General features: G+C 39.3%; 1 protein-coding gene across 1 annotated transcript; it reads right to left on the minus strand.

Moving 5' to 3' along the window:
• Positions 1-6400: 6400 nt before the first annotated feature.
• LOC134812948 (uncharacterized) lies at positions 6401-10306 on the minus strand. The gene is made up of 10 exons (XM_063820571.1): positions 10054-10306; positions 9648-9794; positions 9285-9458; positions 8984-9130; positions 8692-8808; positions 8132-8497; positions 7220-7998; positions 6949-7099; positions 6813-6833; positions 6401-6490 (listed from the first exon to the last, which is right to left on the minus strand). Coding segments are annotated over exons 1-10 (2115 nt in total). The 5' UTR covers positions 10265-10306; the 3' UTR covers positions 6401-6488.
• Between the last annotated feature and the right edge of the window lie 5278 nt (positions 10307-15584).

A 15584-nucleotide genomic window follows, 5' to 3' on the forward strand; every position in this document is an offset into this window, starting at 1 on the left:
TCGCTGGTCAATGCAATACTGCTTGCTGACTAGTCTTTGAGAAAATTTCTACACATCCAACCATGTACCGTTAACTTAACTTATATTTTCTTATACAAAATTTGGCGGAATGACAGGCTGAGCGCTGCCCAGTAAAATATAATATGACATAACAAGCAATTCTAATGTAATACTATGAACTGCATGGCAGTAATAAAACTGAATGAAATCCAACTCTCTAGAAAGCAAGAAGATGTTAAAATATCCCGAACGAAGCCTCAAGTCTCATAATTCTTTTCATTCTAATATAGTAATATAGGCTTCCAGGAGTTTTTAGAATACCTTTTTACAAATTTTCAAATTCCGATGCACTGACAATTATATACCGCAGCTAAACTTTCGGCTCAGTGTCCCTTCTCAGAGCAAGAAAGAAGGGGGTGGTATGTTCCGTCCTTCTGACAGAAGGTTCTTTGAGGAGCAGAGTGGTGGTCACAGAAGAGCATGACTGAGTTTCCAGGGAGGACTGGATGGTGGGGCTCCGTGTAACCACCCTCTACCAACAAAACAGGACACCCTGCGGTTATATTATCTAGGTTAAGTGAGCTGCAAGAAGCTAAAGCGTCATGATAAAATTGATTTGGATCACAATATTTCCAGAATAACAGAGTCCTGTTTTACTTACATCTTGTAGAGTTCTCGATTTCGTTAGATTGAAAATTACTGCATAATTTACACGATCTTTTACAATTGTAAAACGCTTCAGTAGGATATTTTAAGCAAAAGTCGGTGTCAATTTCAATGTTCTGTTTGCAACGCGTCAGTTCGTAATCTGTACAATCTTCTGAACTGGTCACTGAGGAATCTGATGTTAAATAAGGTGGGAGCTTAAATTTAAGATTGCTAAAAACATTTATCAGATGAATTCCGTGAGTGTGTGTGTGGGTAATTACTCCCGGGCTACTATTCGATGACCCAGTAGAGGAATCTACGTATCTCTCCTAAGTAATAAGTATCCTAATATAACTATAAGTAAGTTTGCAACAAGCAAATTTCGTTAAAGAAATTTGTCCGATTCTCCTCCTCATGCTAAATTAAAACCGATGACTAAAGAAAATAAAATGATCACATCACGATCAAAGAATGGCAGGTCTATAAACTCACAAGTAGATCGCCCTCTCCGTCTAAAAATGCGAGGCTGGGGGTTGCATGGGCGGGGTTTAGTGCGGTGACCCCTGGTTTTAGGTATCGCTGCACCTGTTACCGTGTCCACACACCAACAATCCCCATTGTCACACTGCATCTGTAGAATGAATTGGAATTGAGACTTTAGGCATGCAACAGAGTGGTAATCGCTAACTTTAGAATTTGTTAAATAAGGAATTTAAACTTTCGCATATATGTCGATTAAGCTTTAACTCTTTAATAAACTAAAATTACCTCATGAAACTCGCCACGTTCATTGCACCTCGGGGTAAACGCATCAAATGGCACGATATATCCGTCAAATCGGGAGTTGTATACCGGTCTGCCACTCTGGTAGTTGAGACAAGTGGAGTTTGACATGACCACTGGTCGGCATGTGCCTGGAGCATGGTTGTATTCTCCGGACTCCCCACATCTTAGCACTGCTTTTCCATCCAGTTCGTGTCCTTTATAGCAGGTTATCTAGGAATTAAGGTTCGTAAATTTATTGAGGCGAAATTCAGTCGGACTACAACGTTGTATGTACGGACACGTGACACGTGACGCGTGTGACGAGGCAGCCTAGCTTGATAAGGCAGCTGCAGTTGCTAAACTCCCAACTTGTACGCAATAGTAATCATCTGCAGAGACATTTTTAATTTACTCCAAGGTCTAACCTGTACAATGGAACCAGTAACAACAGGGCCAGTAGGGAAAGAAGCACCATTCTCCACTACAACATCAGCACAGGTGGTCGTGTCACCACAGAATCCACACGTTTTAGCACAGTTATCCAGCATGAAGTTCTTGAAGAAGGAGCAGTATCCAGCTACTACAAATCGGGCACAGTTGTCTCGTCTGTCCCGGCAGGCTTGTTTGTCAGGGATATTGAGGTTCGGGCAAGTTCCACATGACCTGTGTTTTGAGGTGATATTCAGTTTTACAATTACTTTCGCTTGAATGGTACTTCAATTTAACTTTTACCTAGTCACTTTCATTGTCATGATTCAGTTTTACTATTCGATTCAAACTATACATTTGTGGACCAATTAATGAAAGGCTAAAACATTCGAATGTCTTACGACCGTTCGGTTCTAAACCATGACTCTATAACAATCGTCTACATATATAATATGTATCAACAATAAATCGTTATTATTTCACCAATAAGAAGCTAACCTTGGGCAGAACTGTACCATATAAGGAGCTCCAGATAAACATTGACCTGCTCTAGCGAAATCTTTACACAGTGGGCTAACATCGTTACAAGAGTAGAAGTCCATATCCAGGAACTCTTCAGATACTTCGTTAACTGAGTAAAATTGGGTTCAAAATATATACATTTTTATCAATTACTCTATTTCCAAATATATTATCAGTGCAATTATATAACATAAGAATCTGATCTAAATCTAGATGATATCATTAAGGAATATTGCTGGATCGTAAAACGTTAATTTTTTGAGTCTCAACCTTGTCTTTTGGACCGTTTGTTGTCTTTAGTTTTGCTATAACTCTGGAACACATCCTCCATGGTGCTGCCTCGACCGTACAGCTTTCCTTTGGACCGTTCAGAGGGGAAATATTTGTCAGCTGGTCGTCTGTTGTACTCGTATGGAGCTTAAGGAAGGGGTAGAGGATATTAAATAATTTAATTTTGATGACAGTGGATACCAACGAAACAGGATTCCTAAGGCAAGGGTCATTTTAATGGTAAATAAACTTTTATTGTAAAGACTTGCGAAACTTACTGCAATCAGGTCTCTCGCCTGAGGCATGAGTAAACCTAGTGTCTTTAATCTCCTTGCCGTTGAGATTTACACAGAAACAGCAGCAGCGGTTGCATTGCATGGGTAGATACTGGCCCCTGATTATTTCAACTTTATTTGAATGACAAGAAATGCGAAAAGCAACATTCAGGTCATCTTTGTATTACAAAAAATAAATAAAGATACCATTGACTTTAATAAACGCTCCGTCGATCCTCTAGTTTATTATAATGAGTTGATAAACCTTACTAAAACTAATAACTGTTACTACCTAGTATCACACTCCGGTACAAGCTCATATTCCGGGATAATCCAGCCCACTTCAGGTAGCTGTATTGGCTGAGACTTCCGGTACTTCTCCCTCTGACACTGAGTCATCCTGTATACTGCAAAATGCGACTGTTTAGTGAAAGTCAACCCAGTGCAAACTGGAGAGTGGAGGTGGACTGAACTTATCCGCTCGGCTTAGACTCTTGTTAAAATGTATTTCTTAGAAACTGTATGGAGAGCATATATAGACTGCTTCATTTAACTAAAAACATACTAACACAAATTGTCGGTCATCTTGGTACATTCTCCTCCCGGTGAGTAATACCCATCTTTCTGACAGGTTAGAGTTCCTCGTCCCAGCAAATAATAACTATCTTCACAGGAGATAAAGATCTTGAAGCCGGGTGGTACTGGCATTCCTGGATCCGTGTACCCGTGTTCTATGTCACTTGGAACTTGGCATACTGCCATGAAGGTTTGCGACATCAGCATATTTGAATTTTTTTGAACATTCGAGTATACCACCTTCTAATATTGAAGCAACTGTCTCGATATATAACGCCATATTCACAGTTTTGATTGATACACATTTCAGTTCAAATCGATAATCTCTTCAAAACGACAAAAGTTAGACTCACTCGTTGGTGAACACATTTCACAGGTTTTCTTGCAGTTCTGTAGCATGTAAAAGGGTTTGTTCTGACACTGACCTCTGCTCTTGTGTCCATCGCATGTTTGTTTGTACTGGGATATTCAAGATATGAGACTCATTCAAGGAAATAATTTCTGACCCTCAGTTTCTTCCGATAGTTAAATTAGACCACATAAAATATAATAGAAAGGATTAATTTTACCTGATGATCAGAACAGTCGATGTCTTTATCCGGGTCGTAGTTGTCCCAAAGTGCTTTAACCTCCGCAGACAGCTCCCCCTCGATGTAGGTTGTATCTTCCAGGTCGGCTGCTTTCTGGACTATATCTTTCACCTGCACGGAGTATCTTCATTGGGACGGCAAATTTGAATCAACCGCAGGTTAGTCGTCATGAAAACTTTTAACATTCTAAATTCCTGAATCAACTGAAAATGTCAGCCATTTAGGCCATACTGTTTGTCACACGGCATAATGCTGTTATTGCATGTTTGTGGGGAACATTATACGACTAACTCTAACCTCAATATCCGATGCACACTCATCCTCCTCTAAATCTATATTGCACAGGAGTTTCTCCTCTTCCAACATAGCCAATAACTCTTCCCCCTTCTTCTTTTCCTCGGCTCTTTTCTTATCTTCCTCCCGCTTTTTAGCCTCCTGGCGTTTTTTCTCACCCTCTTGACGCAACTTTATCTTTTGATTCTCCTCGTATGTCACTTGGTATGGGAAAAGAAGTTGAAATTATGAATTGTACGATATCTAATTATCGAATGAGTTCAATGTTTGACTAATCGAATCATCAGTTATTGTACTTGTAGTTACTTACGTTACTTTTTTTACAGACTCCGGTCCCAGAGATACGAACTTTCGTCATACATTTAGATAATGATTCCAGGTATAATATCAGGTAGTAGAGACTAGGTAGGACAAGTGAAATTACTACTGTTTAGGAGGAAACGCGAGCTTTCAGTGTGCTACACTTTCATCAGGCTCAAATTATTTGTTATATAGTATTAGTAGTGCCTAATAGTATCAAAATGAAAGTGTAGCACACTGAAAGCTCGCGTTTCCTCCTAAACAGTAGTTTCACTTGTCATACCTAGTCTCTACTACCGGATATTATCCCTGGAATCATTATCTTATCATGAGACTGATAAACAGTGAACCTCTCCAGAATCTCATACATTTAGATACTCACACAAATTAAGTTGAGAGCACATCTCACAGGTTTCAGGACAGTGGTATCTCATATACCGGGTCTGGGACTGACACCAGGACTTGTGTCTGTATGTCCGACATTTGTCAGGTCTTATCTTATCTAGACACAATCCCTCTCCCACTGAGAGGAATGCTTTATCAATATCTAGTTGTCATGGTGATCGTGATCGTGTTCAGTCGGTGCACCTCAAAATTATAGCCGCCCTATCTGAGATCTTGAAATGTTCAATCTCTTATTCTTAACTACGAATCATACCTTCAGTATGTAATGATCTCATGTGTCGCTTCCAAATTCAGAAAACTACTTCATAATATTAAGATACAAATATCGCAAGTAAATACAACTCGTATTTACCTATTTTCCCGAGTGTTTGTTTCTTTGTAATCAGCCACCCTACGTTACTTGCTAAACCTCCGTAGTCTGAAGAATTTGTAATTGGTTTTTCAATTGATTAACTAAAATTAATCTGCAAATACCATTTCAGATCTGAGTACTGGTGGGGATGTGAACCATTTTTTCTGACACGTGACATCTATAATTAACCAACCAGTTACTTTTTAACCATCTTTCAACATTGCCCGATCCAGAATTAAGTTTCACGAAGACTTTTCTGTGATCACTTTAAGTCTTACCTATTTGAGGTAGAGGTAGAGGTTGAGGCTGATCGAGTTGGGGTCGTGGTCTAGGGCGGATCTTCTTAACAACTTTTGGCTTGATTCTTCGAACTTTGAAATGAAGCAAATCAAATTCAACACGCAGTGTAATATAAGGGTCAGATAAAATTTAGAAAAATGCTTACTTCTCTAGCTTATATATCGTGATAACTAGGAAATCATTGTATCAGGTGTCTTCTTCAATGGCATTATAATGGCCACCATCAGATTTAGGAATATCCAGCAGCGTTATTGGGAGTAAGACTTCATCACTGAGGAGAATGGACCAAAGCCAATACGGCAATAGAGCGATAAGGAAATTCTATGCAATGAGTGTTTTCTTAGATTTCTTAAGGCCATTTTTGATTTTGCCCGATTTGATAATATATTTATCAAATAGGAGCCGATACGGTGCTTATGTTTTGAATATCATATTGATGGCCATATTTGTCATCTAGTCGTTGTCATAAAAGATGTACAATAAGCTCACTTATGATATTTATATCAATATCAATGTGACCTTCTATTTAGGTCAACTAGTTTGTAATTTTAAATATGATTTATAACAAGAATAAAAATCTTTCAATTTTCTAATTCAATTTTAAATCAATCTTTAACCAAAAATATTTTCCAATGTACATTCATTAAAACTCCAATAAAATCGATAAAAATGCAAAATGTGCAGTGTCAAAGCTTTTTTATAATCTATATACAAAGAAAATATGTCATATCCGTTTCAAACGTCCGTAGTAGGCCCCTCCAACTCTGAAAAAATTGGATGTTAAATGATTTTTTCAGAGCGAAGGTTTCATGCAAACCTTGATCGGTAAAATCACCATGATGTACTGAGTATGTGCACAGAAACAGCTAACGTTTCTGAAGTAGACTAGGAATAGGAACAAGGAAGACATGCAAGTTGATGAAATGAAGTATTTTTATTGCTTGTAATGTTGGAGGGGCCCACTTTACCCTGACAACGCAAATAAACAACATAGAACTTGAAAGAACTTACTCAACAATCAACAACTATTACTCTGTCACAAACACGAAAAATGCTTCAAGAATACGTTTTGGGAGGTTTACTTACATTCGTCGGCGGGCTCAGCATCTGAAATTTTAAGAGATTAATGACAATTTCCTTTTTAATCCGTTTACAGGACCAAGACACTTTATTTTCATGAAAATGGTTTCAAGCACAATATTCTACACACACTAAAACCAACCAGCTTCTCGCTTATTTCTCCTTCTCTTCTTGTTTCGTCTCCGGGCGTCCTTGGTGTTTTCTTCTACCTCCTCTTCCATGATAACTTCTTCGACAACCTTCTCAGGTTCGCTAGCAACCTCTGTCTCTACAGCAGCTACTTCCTCTTCGCTCTATTAAATGAGATTCACTATTCAAAATGATAGCTTAGATTCAATTAGTTTATTATTAGAGTAACTGTTAGTCCCGATTGAATATGATCATTTTATTATTTTCATTATTATTATTATTACATCTCCTTCAGTGTAGTAGTATGAATTATCGAATCCATCTCCATCATCATAGTAAGCATCTCCTCCAGAGGCATACCCATCACTGCCACCTGCATAGTAACCATCATCACCAGCGTAGTAACCATCATCACCAGCGTAGTAACCATCATCACCAGCAGCATATCCATCACCACCTGTAGCATATCCATCACCACCTGCAGCATATCCATCACCACCAGCAGCATATCCATCACCACCGGCAACATAGTATCCATCACCACCAGCAGCATATCCATCACCACCAGCAGCATATCCATCACCGCCAGCAGCATATCCATCACCACCAGCAGCATATCCATCACCACCGGCAACATAGTATCCATCACCACCAGCAGCATATCCATCACCACCAGCAGCATATCCATCATCCCCAGCAGAATATCCATCACCACTAGCAGCATATCCATCACCACCGGCAACATAGTATCCATCACCCCCAGCAGCATATCCATCACCACCGGCAGCATATCCATCACCACCAGCATCATAGTATCCATCACCGCCAGCAGCATATCCATCACCACCAGCAGCATATCCATCACCACCAGCAGCATATCCATCGCCACCTGCAGCATATCCATCACCGCCAGCAGCATATCCATCACCACCAGCATAGTAACTATCGTCACCTGCAGAATATCCATCATCACCAGCATAATAACCATCATCACTAGCAGTATATCCATCGTCAGGAGCAACATAGTAATCTTCGCCGCCAGCGACATAGTAATCATCGTCACCTGTAAAGTGGGGCTAGGGTGAGCATATTTTAAATTGATATGTGGCGGTTAAGCAACATATCAATTTGCTCATTGGCCAAAAGCAATCGAACGAATGGCATTTAGGGGACAATATATATTAAATGGTCCTGACCTGAAGTTTCGTATCCAGCATCCTCACCAGCTGATCCGCTGTTGTCATAATTGTAGTCATAGCCAGAGTCGCTATTGTCGTAGTTGTAATCGTAACCTGAATCGCTGTTGTCATAGTTGTAATCGTAGCTCGAGTCGGCATCTCCGCCAGCAGAAGTTGATCCACTACTGTCATAGTTGTAATCGTAGCTGGTTTCACTGTTGTCGTAGTTGTAATCGTAGCTGGTGTCGCTATTGTCGTAGTTGTAATCGTAACTTGATTCACTATTATCGTAGGTATCATAGTTGTAACCATCCGATCCTGAGTTGCTTGCACCCCTTTCTAGAGCTAATCTCTCGTAATAATCCTTAGCGGATCCTGGAGCACCTGATAAAGAATAAAGCTGTAGTTAATGGTACTTTTTACAGTCAAACTTCTATCATCATGCTTTGATTCATTTGATCCCTGGATGTAGCAGGCCTACTTTCTTCCCAAAAACGTTTTTTTGAGCTGCTAGTAGACCAATTATGCCGTCTAAAAATGTTGGTCCTCGAATAAGGATATGATTATTATTTTCTTACAGCTGATGTATTCATGTTTTCCCTGGATCCTTGTTCCTTGGATCTCAATCCCACGATACATGTCAGCGCAGAAGGTTTCTCCCTTTCCTCCGTCATACTGGATCTCTTTGTAGTTGCCTGAGCGGAGAGTTTATTAATAAAATATTCTTATTTAATTGTCTTCGTGACGTTGGGAAATTTATGAATTCATTCATAACCATCACCAAGATGTAGCCAACTTTGGCCAATATTAACTTCGCCTGTTAAGGTTTCTTTCATTAATTCTAAAACTACCCATTAAGTATAAACTTACCCTCGTAATCATCACATTGAGGCACGTAATGTGTGGAGACTTGAGGGATCACGTATTGAGCATTAACATAGGTCGGCTCCATGGCTGATTTAGCGGCTCTTTGACAAGCAGTCTCTTCTGGTGCTGGGTAACGGCTATCATCTCCACCTGTAATATCCCTCCCTGATTAATTGTATTTTAACTACTTTGTTTATTTTAAATATGTGAGTAACCTGTTAAGTTAAAGATTCTCCATTGGCAGTGGGAATTGTGCTGATGGTGTGAAAATCTTCTTACTTACACTCTTTATACAACTACTTACCGATCTCCTCGCATCTAGCAGAACCTTCCATTTCTCCGAAAGCACCACAGGTCAACTGCCCGTATCCCATGTTTTTGAAACCCTCGTAACAGTAAACGTTGACTGTTGCTCCGGCGGGGATCATGATCATCTCAAAATCGGTCCAACCGTTCTCCACATCAGGTGGCGTACAAACTAACAAAATTGGAGATTCAGATAAATTAAGTTGACTGCCACTTGCTTTTGAGGTTTTCTCACAGGTTTCAATTGGAAGAAATTTCTCAGATTTTTGTTGGCACCCATCTAATATCATTCTGATACCAAAATCTGTAAATAAAGCAATTTTAAAAGCATTGTTTTGAACTATTCTAATCTGTAACTCACGGGTAGCGCCACACCAGCCGCAAGTTTGCGCACAGTTCATGACCATGACAGCAGAGTATTTCTCACAGTGGCTCTGGGTCTTGTACCATTCACAGTCCTTGGTGGAGCAAGTGTCCCGGCAAAGCTCCATACTCTCCGGCTCTCGTTCTGTCAGAAGGGTGTTTGTTAAGGGTGTGATAGATGCTTGAGGAAATGATGCAGCTTAAAGAGTACAAAATATTGATTTCATAGCTGCAGGCAACTGGTAAAAATGAGTTAAGTTCAACTTAGTTCATGAATAATGTGGATATGTTTTATTAGCATGGCTCTCACGACAGTTAGACAAAACCACTCGACTAGAGTGAAAGTTAAACAGCTACCTAGAACTTTCATTCACACACGGTAGTAAAATATAAACTGCTGGTACCTGGTCTAGGATCTACAGCAGTACCGGGTTCACCCCCGTCTCCACCTCCACCTCCACTACAGAACCCACAGCTTTTAGCACACATCTCTTTGAGAGTATCCCCATAACTCTCACAATACCCGGCCTCTTTGTAGTAGCTGCAATCTGCGCTGGTGTCGGAGCATCCACTCACCAGAGCGATCTGAAGAACGAACAGCACAAACCCCCTCATATCTCCTCAAAACTCAGCAAAATCGTAAAATCAAACGTGTCTCACCTATATGTAAACCATCGGGTGTACTTTGTAACGCGGAAATACTGTATTATATGTTTGCGGTTCTCGTCCAATGGCTGGTCCGTTTATCGCTGCTCAAAGTAAACAATTTAAGTGCGTCCGTGGTAAACAGTTGAGCCGGCGTCAACACCTTCGGTGAAACCTGCCAGCATCTGCTATTCAATTTGAAAAATGAAAGGTCATGGTAGCGCTTCCTGTCAGTTTCGAAATTCAGTCGTTTTGGGTCCAAAAAAAGATTAAAATTTGTTGAGGGCCGAAAGTTGTTCAGGTTTTCTGGGCGTCACGTGATGGTCAAGTCCATTAGCTTGATTGAACACGTGTCGTTTACCATTTGTAAACAAAGTAAAACCTTTCATATTATTTTTATGCCATATTGTCGCAAATAGACACTTCCGGTAATACCTGAGTGCCCAAACAAATTTACACCATTGTAATACAGAATATAACTTTTATCACGGCCGGCAATTTACTTTAAGTCAGATTCTCACATTTAATTATAAATAATAGTGATTTTAATAAACTTGAGAACCTGTTTACGAATGATTGGAGGCATCTTAGCAGAAAAGGGGTATTAGCATGTGTAACCAAAGCAACTTTCTTGGCATAGCTAAAACAAACAATTATATGAGCATATAAATATTAAATAACAGTATCATTACTAACATCGATAAAATGTCATTAACATTTGATGTTTTACCCATAATTCATTAAGGGAGATCATGCGAAACCACAAAAACGAATAGCAGGTTCTTCCCAAAATGGAAAGAAATTTCTCAAAAATTCAACTAACAAATACTCGGACACTAAAACGTTCCTTGCTCAATTAATTGATTCTTATATCTGGGTTACTGGGTACCAAAAGATCTCTAATATCTATAAAGAGATAAAATCCTACGACGTAAGATATTCATTACAAGCAGATATCAAACTCTTGAGTGCCTCCCAAAACTGTTTCTCAACCCCCTTACGTTTTGAACTTTCACAGCTCTTAGACTCAATTTCTCTCCGTTCCTTGTTGGAGTAGACGACAGGAGTTATCAAAGTAGCGAAGTAAGCCGTACTCTCTGCTCTATGTTTTATCACCAAAATTCGTCTCATTCGGTCCTCTAGCTTAGCACGGACCTTGTGAGCTCGCTCAACTGAAGCTCTTATATCGAGTCCTAGCCTTGAACCAAACTTGTTCAGTTCAGTGATATTTCCATCTACCACCCAGGAGGACAGACAAAGGAAAGTGTCTGTTATAGAGTTGAATGGTGTTTGTTTTTCTTTCAAGTCAAAGTTGGGCACTGGTAATTCAACAACTGAGTTTTTCCTGTTTTTCTGGATCTCTGCTTGTTGTTGTAAATACTGTTGTTTAAGTTCCTCTAATCGGGATAGTTCCTCTTGCGTATCTTTCTCTTGTTGTAGCTTCAAGCTACAAAGAGATCCCACAACCTCGATCAGGCCCGACACAAGCTCCCCGATCCCGTCAAATGCAGCCTTTACCTCTGGCAACAGATTCTCACGGACACGGCTAGCGTAGTGAGCGGCTTTATCCTCCTCACTAGAATCATCAGGACCAAACTTGTTGAGCCCTTTGTTGACGTCGTTAGCCAGGATGTTGAGTGAGTTCACCACATCTGCTGTGAAGAAGAGAACAGTGTTTATCTTCTTACACAGGGTCAATATTTTCTCGTGAAGTATCTTGTCTTCTGTTTTCACTATTAGTTCAGTGATCTTAGTTTCAGTTTTTTTGATCGTCTGATCTGTGGCTGTCGGTTCACTCATTGTCGCTATCTCAAACTAGAAAGTGTAGTTGTTAGTTCAACTATTTGTATCAGCTATGATACTGGCGTCAGTCAACAGCGTTTGGAAAACAATTCATCAGTACATGAACATCCGTTTCATTTATTACACAAAAGTATATAAAACAATTTCGCCTGAACAATGAAAACTGTATCACTACACTTAATTAACTTATCTGCCCAAAGTTAACCGTTCTTACTTATTCGAAGTGAAGCTAAGTAATCAGTACCGAAAAAGTTAAAACCAATTATCGCAAGATTGCATATGCAATGCTCTTTCAAGAAATCGCTGAATATCGCGAAAACACAAAAATAACTCATTTTCAACGCTCAACTAAAAGAGTTGCAGGGCACATTTTTGCGGCGCAGTGCAGACGATGCTTACATACTTTACCTTTACTATTATATTATTGAAATCATCAAATTGATCATTAGCACTTTCGTACTATGTAGGACTATACAAAATACAACGTTTTTCAACACGAAAAAGTAGCTAAAAGTATAAAGTAGCTATCAGATTACCTCAAATTATAACAGAGTTATATGATTGTTGTAAAGGCTTAAAATCTAATATCTATCGACCCTCTACAAACGGCCTAATGAGTTACAAGAACAAGTTGGACGTGCTCGGCCCACTAATAAGTAATACTCTATTAGTGCTTTTCATTGACAAATGAGACCCAACTCTAGATGTTATATAGTCACGGTTTCAACTGAATAAACCAGGTCAAGACAGTCGTTAAAACGTGTAGTTACTGTAGTTACAGTATTTACCGCGCTAGTTATCTGGCGATCAAGTTTCTTAAGTTACTGAATAAGAATTCAAACCTCATTTCAGATGTTAACAGTTTTAAGTTGAAACCTTTCACTTTCCCATGACGATTCCGAACAGCACTAATGGAGATTTTGCTATAAAGGATGAAGCAGTACGGTACATTTGGGCAGGATGGTTCATCTTCGTTCTTAGTTCATCACTGGTTGGAGACACAATCATTCTCATTGCTTCCATCAAGTACAAGGCTATTACATTGCCTAAATTGATAGTCGCTTTTATTCAGCATATTATAGCGGTTAGTGATTTGGTGACCTCCATGACTTTCATAGTCATACTCGCTGTCTCGCTGGTTGCCAACAAATGGACAGTTGGGTATGAGATATGCTACTTAAGTCCATATTTATTAATGAATGTCAGTGATTATCCAAAACAAAAGTTCATGAAAATAAAATTTTTGAAATCTTATTTGCCCCAACTGATAATTATTAATTTTCCCAGACTGATACAAAATGAAGCAATCTTATTTCTGTGCACAGATTTCTGACTTTGTCGCCATGAGCCCATGATCACACAGGGTATTTATGCTACTGACCACTACTAGTAATTTATCCATAACGTTCAGAACGTGAGATGAGTTTTAGTGAACGCATGTACAGAAAATGTTTAGTGAATGACAAACGTTCCGTATGTGCACTACAACTAAGGTATACAAGCAATACACCTACAGTTATAAAACTAATAAATTTCCAAAATTAATTAAATCTGTTAAATTTTGCCGTGGTCATCACCGTGTAGCCAGGCTCTCCCTCCCGAGTCGCTCTGAATGTAACTGTACTTACGGTTATCCGAGTCTTCATGGCACCAATTGCCGACATCAAAGGAATGTGTACAAGCATGGGTATTGTATTTCAGTATTATGTGATGGGATGGAAGCGTTTTAACCAGGTGAACTAGCCACTGGCTACTAGCCAGTCAACACCCTGGATCCACAATATGAAGTTTCGATTATAGATGAAAAGCTCGAATATATGTACTGCAAATATATTATATTACTACAAATAAATTATATTATTGCCGTGGTGTCATGGGCATACTAACACTACTAGGGGGGCGATCTTACTTAACACTACTAGATAACCTAAAAGCAGAAAGTGGGCTGAAGACTGAAGTCAGTAGATGCAAGATGAGATAGCTAGACTAATGGAGGACAGAAAGCTATGGAGAACTGTTGTCAATGGATCTCGGGACACTACCCGCCTTAAGTCAGTAAGTCAAGTCAAGTGTCTGCGGTTACTTCTTGGATGCTGTGTAAACGACTCAAGTATGGAACCTAACAGTTTCAGTTCCTCTCCAGGAAAGTTCACCGATTAATCAGTAATTTAATGCTTTGCTTTTACTTTTTAGCACGCGCTACAGTTATCTCTTGCTATAAAGGTTCTAAAGTTACTGAATTCTAATTTTAAACATTGAAACTTTCAGTTGATGCCTTTTCTTCTTTGCCATGATGTTTCCGAACAGCACTAATGAAGATTTTGCTATAAAGGATGAAGCAGTGCGGTACATTTGGGCAGGATGGTTCATCTTTGTTCTTAGTTCATCACTGGTTGGAGACACAATCATTCTCATTGCTTCCATTAAGTACAAGGCTATCAAACTGCATAAAATGATGGTTGTTATTATTCAGCACATAGCAGTAAGTAACCTGGCAACTTGCATCGCTGAGTCGTTCCCACACTCTGTCTCATTGATAACTAACAGGTGGATTTTTGGTACTACTATTTGCTACATTAAACCGTATGTCTGCGCCTTTATTTACCAGGCTGGTATCTTTCTTGTCTGTGGTATGGTAACCTGCAAGTTACTGATCCTAAAATACCCTGGAAGATCTCTCACCTGGTCTGCAGGAAGAGCTCACAAAATATGTTTTTTTATCTGGCTGCTGGCCCTTTACTGGCCAATATCCTATCTCATTATTGATAAAGAGGACATGTCATTTGACTACTACAGACCATACACATGCACCTACGAGTTCAATTCTACCACATGGAAGTTTTTGCAGCCGGCAAATTTTGTGATCTTTAATGTCGTTCCAAATTGTATTATCGTTGTAACAGCAGTTATGATTCTGGCAGTGACTAGAAGAGTGACACAAGAAGCGCGACAGGGAATGAACTGGCAAGGTGTTATGACAGTCGTCTTGACAGCAGCTGCATTCATCATCTCTTACCTTCCTATGGCAGTTTATCATATCCTCAAACCATTTGTGGAGAAAGATGCGCCTGGCCCGTTCAGGATTACTTACTACAGAGTAGCTAATTCCGTACTTAACATCAATGTTATCGCCAACTTTTACATTTACTGTCTTTCTATAAGCAGTTTCAGAGATTTCCTTCGTGTCAGAGTTCAGCGAATAACTTCCTGCTCCTTCAAAATACATCTACGCAACGGTGGGCTTTTTTATAGCAATTCCTTTTACTGCAATTAATTCTATTATCAGTTCCGTTGTTGAATACCTTTAGAATTATCACATGGTATGTAAAACATATTTCTTAGGGTTATATTGAAAACTGCTCATATTCTTTACGTGACGATAAAATTAGTTCAATTAACAAAAAACATAATCTGTCAGGTAACGAAGAAGAAAAAGTGCGCATTTTGAAGAATCCTAGAGGACAGGTCTCAAGTAGTCAAAAAGTTT

The sequence above is a fragment of the Bolinopsis microptera genome, chromosome 3 (genome assembly GCF_026151205.1).
Source record: "Bolinopsis microptera isolate Bmic1 chromosome 3, MBARI_Bmic_1.0, whole genome shotgun sequence".
NCBI lineage: Eukaryota > Metazoa > Ctenophora > Tentaculata > Lobata > Bolinopsidae > Bolinopsis > Bolinopsis microptera.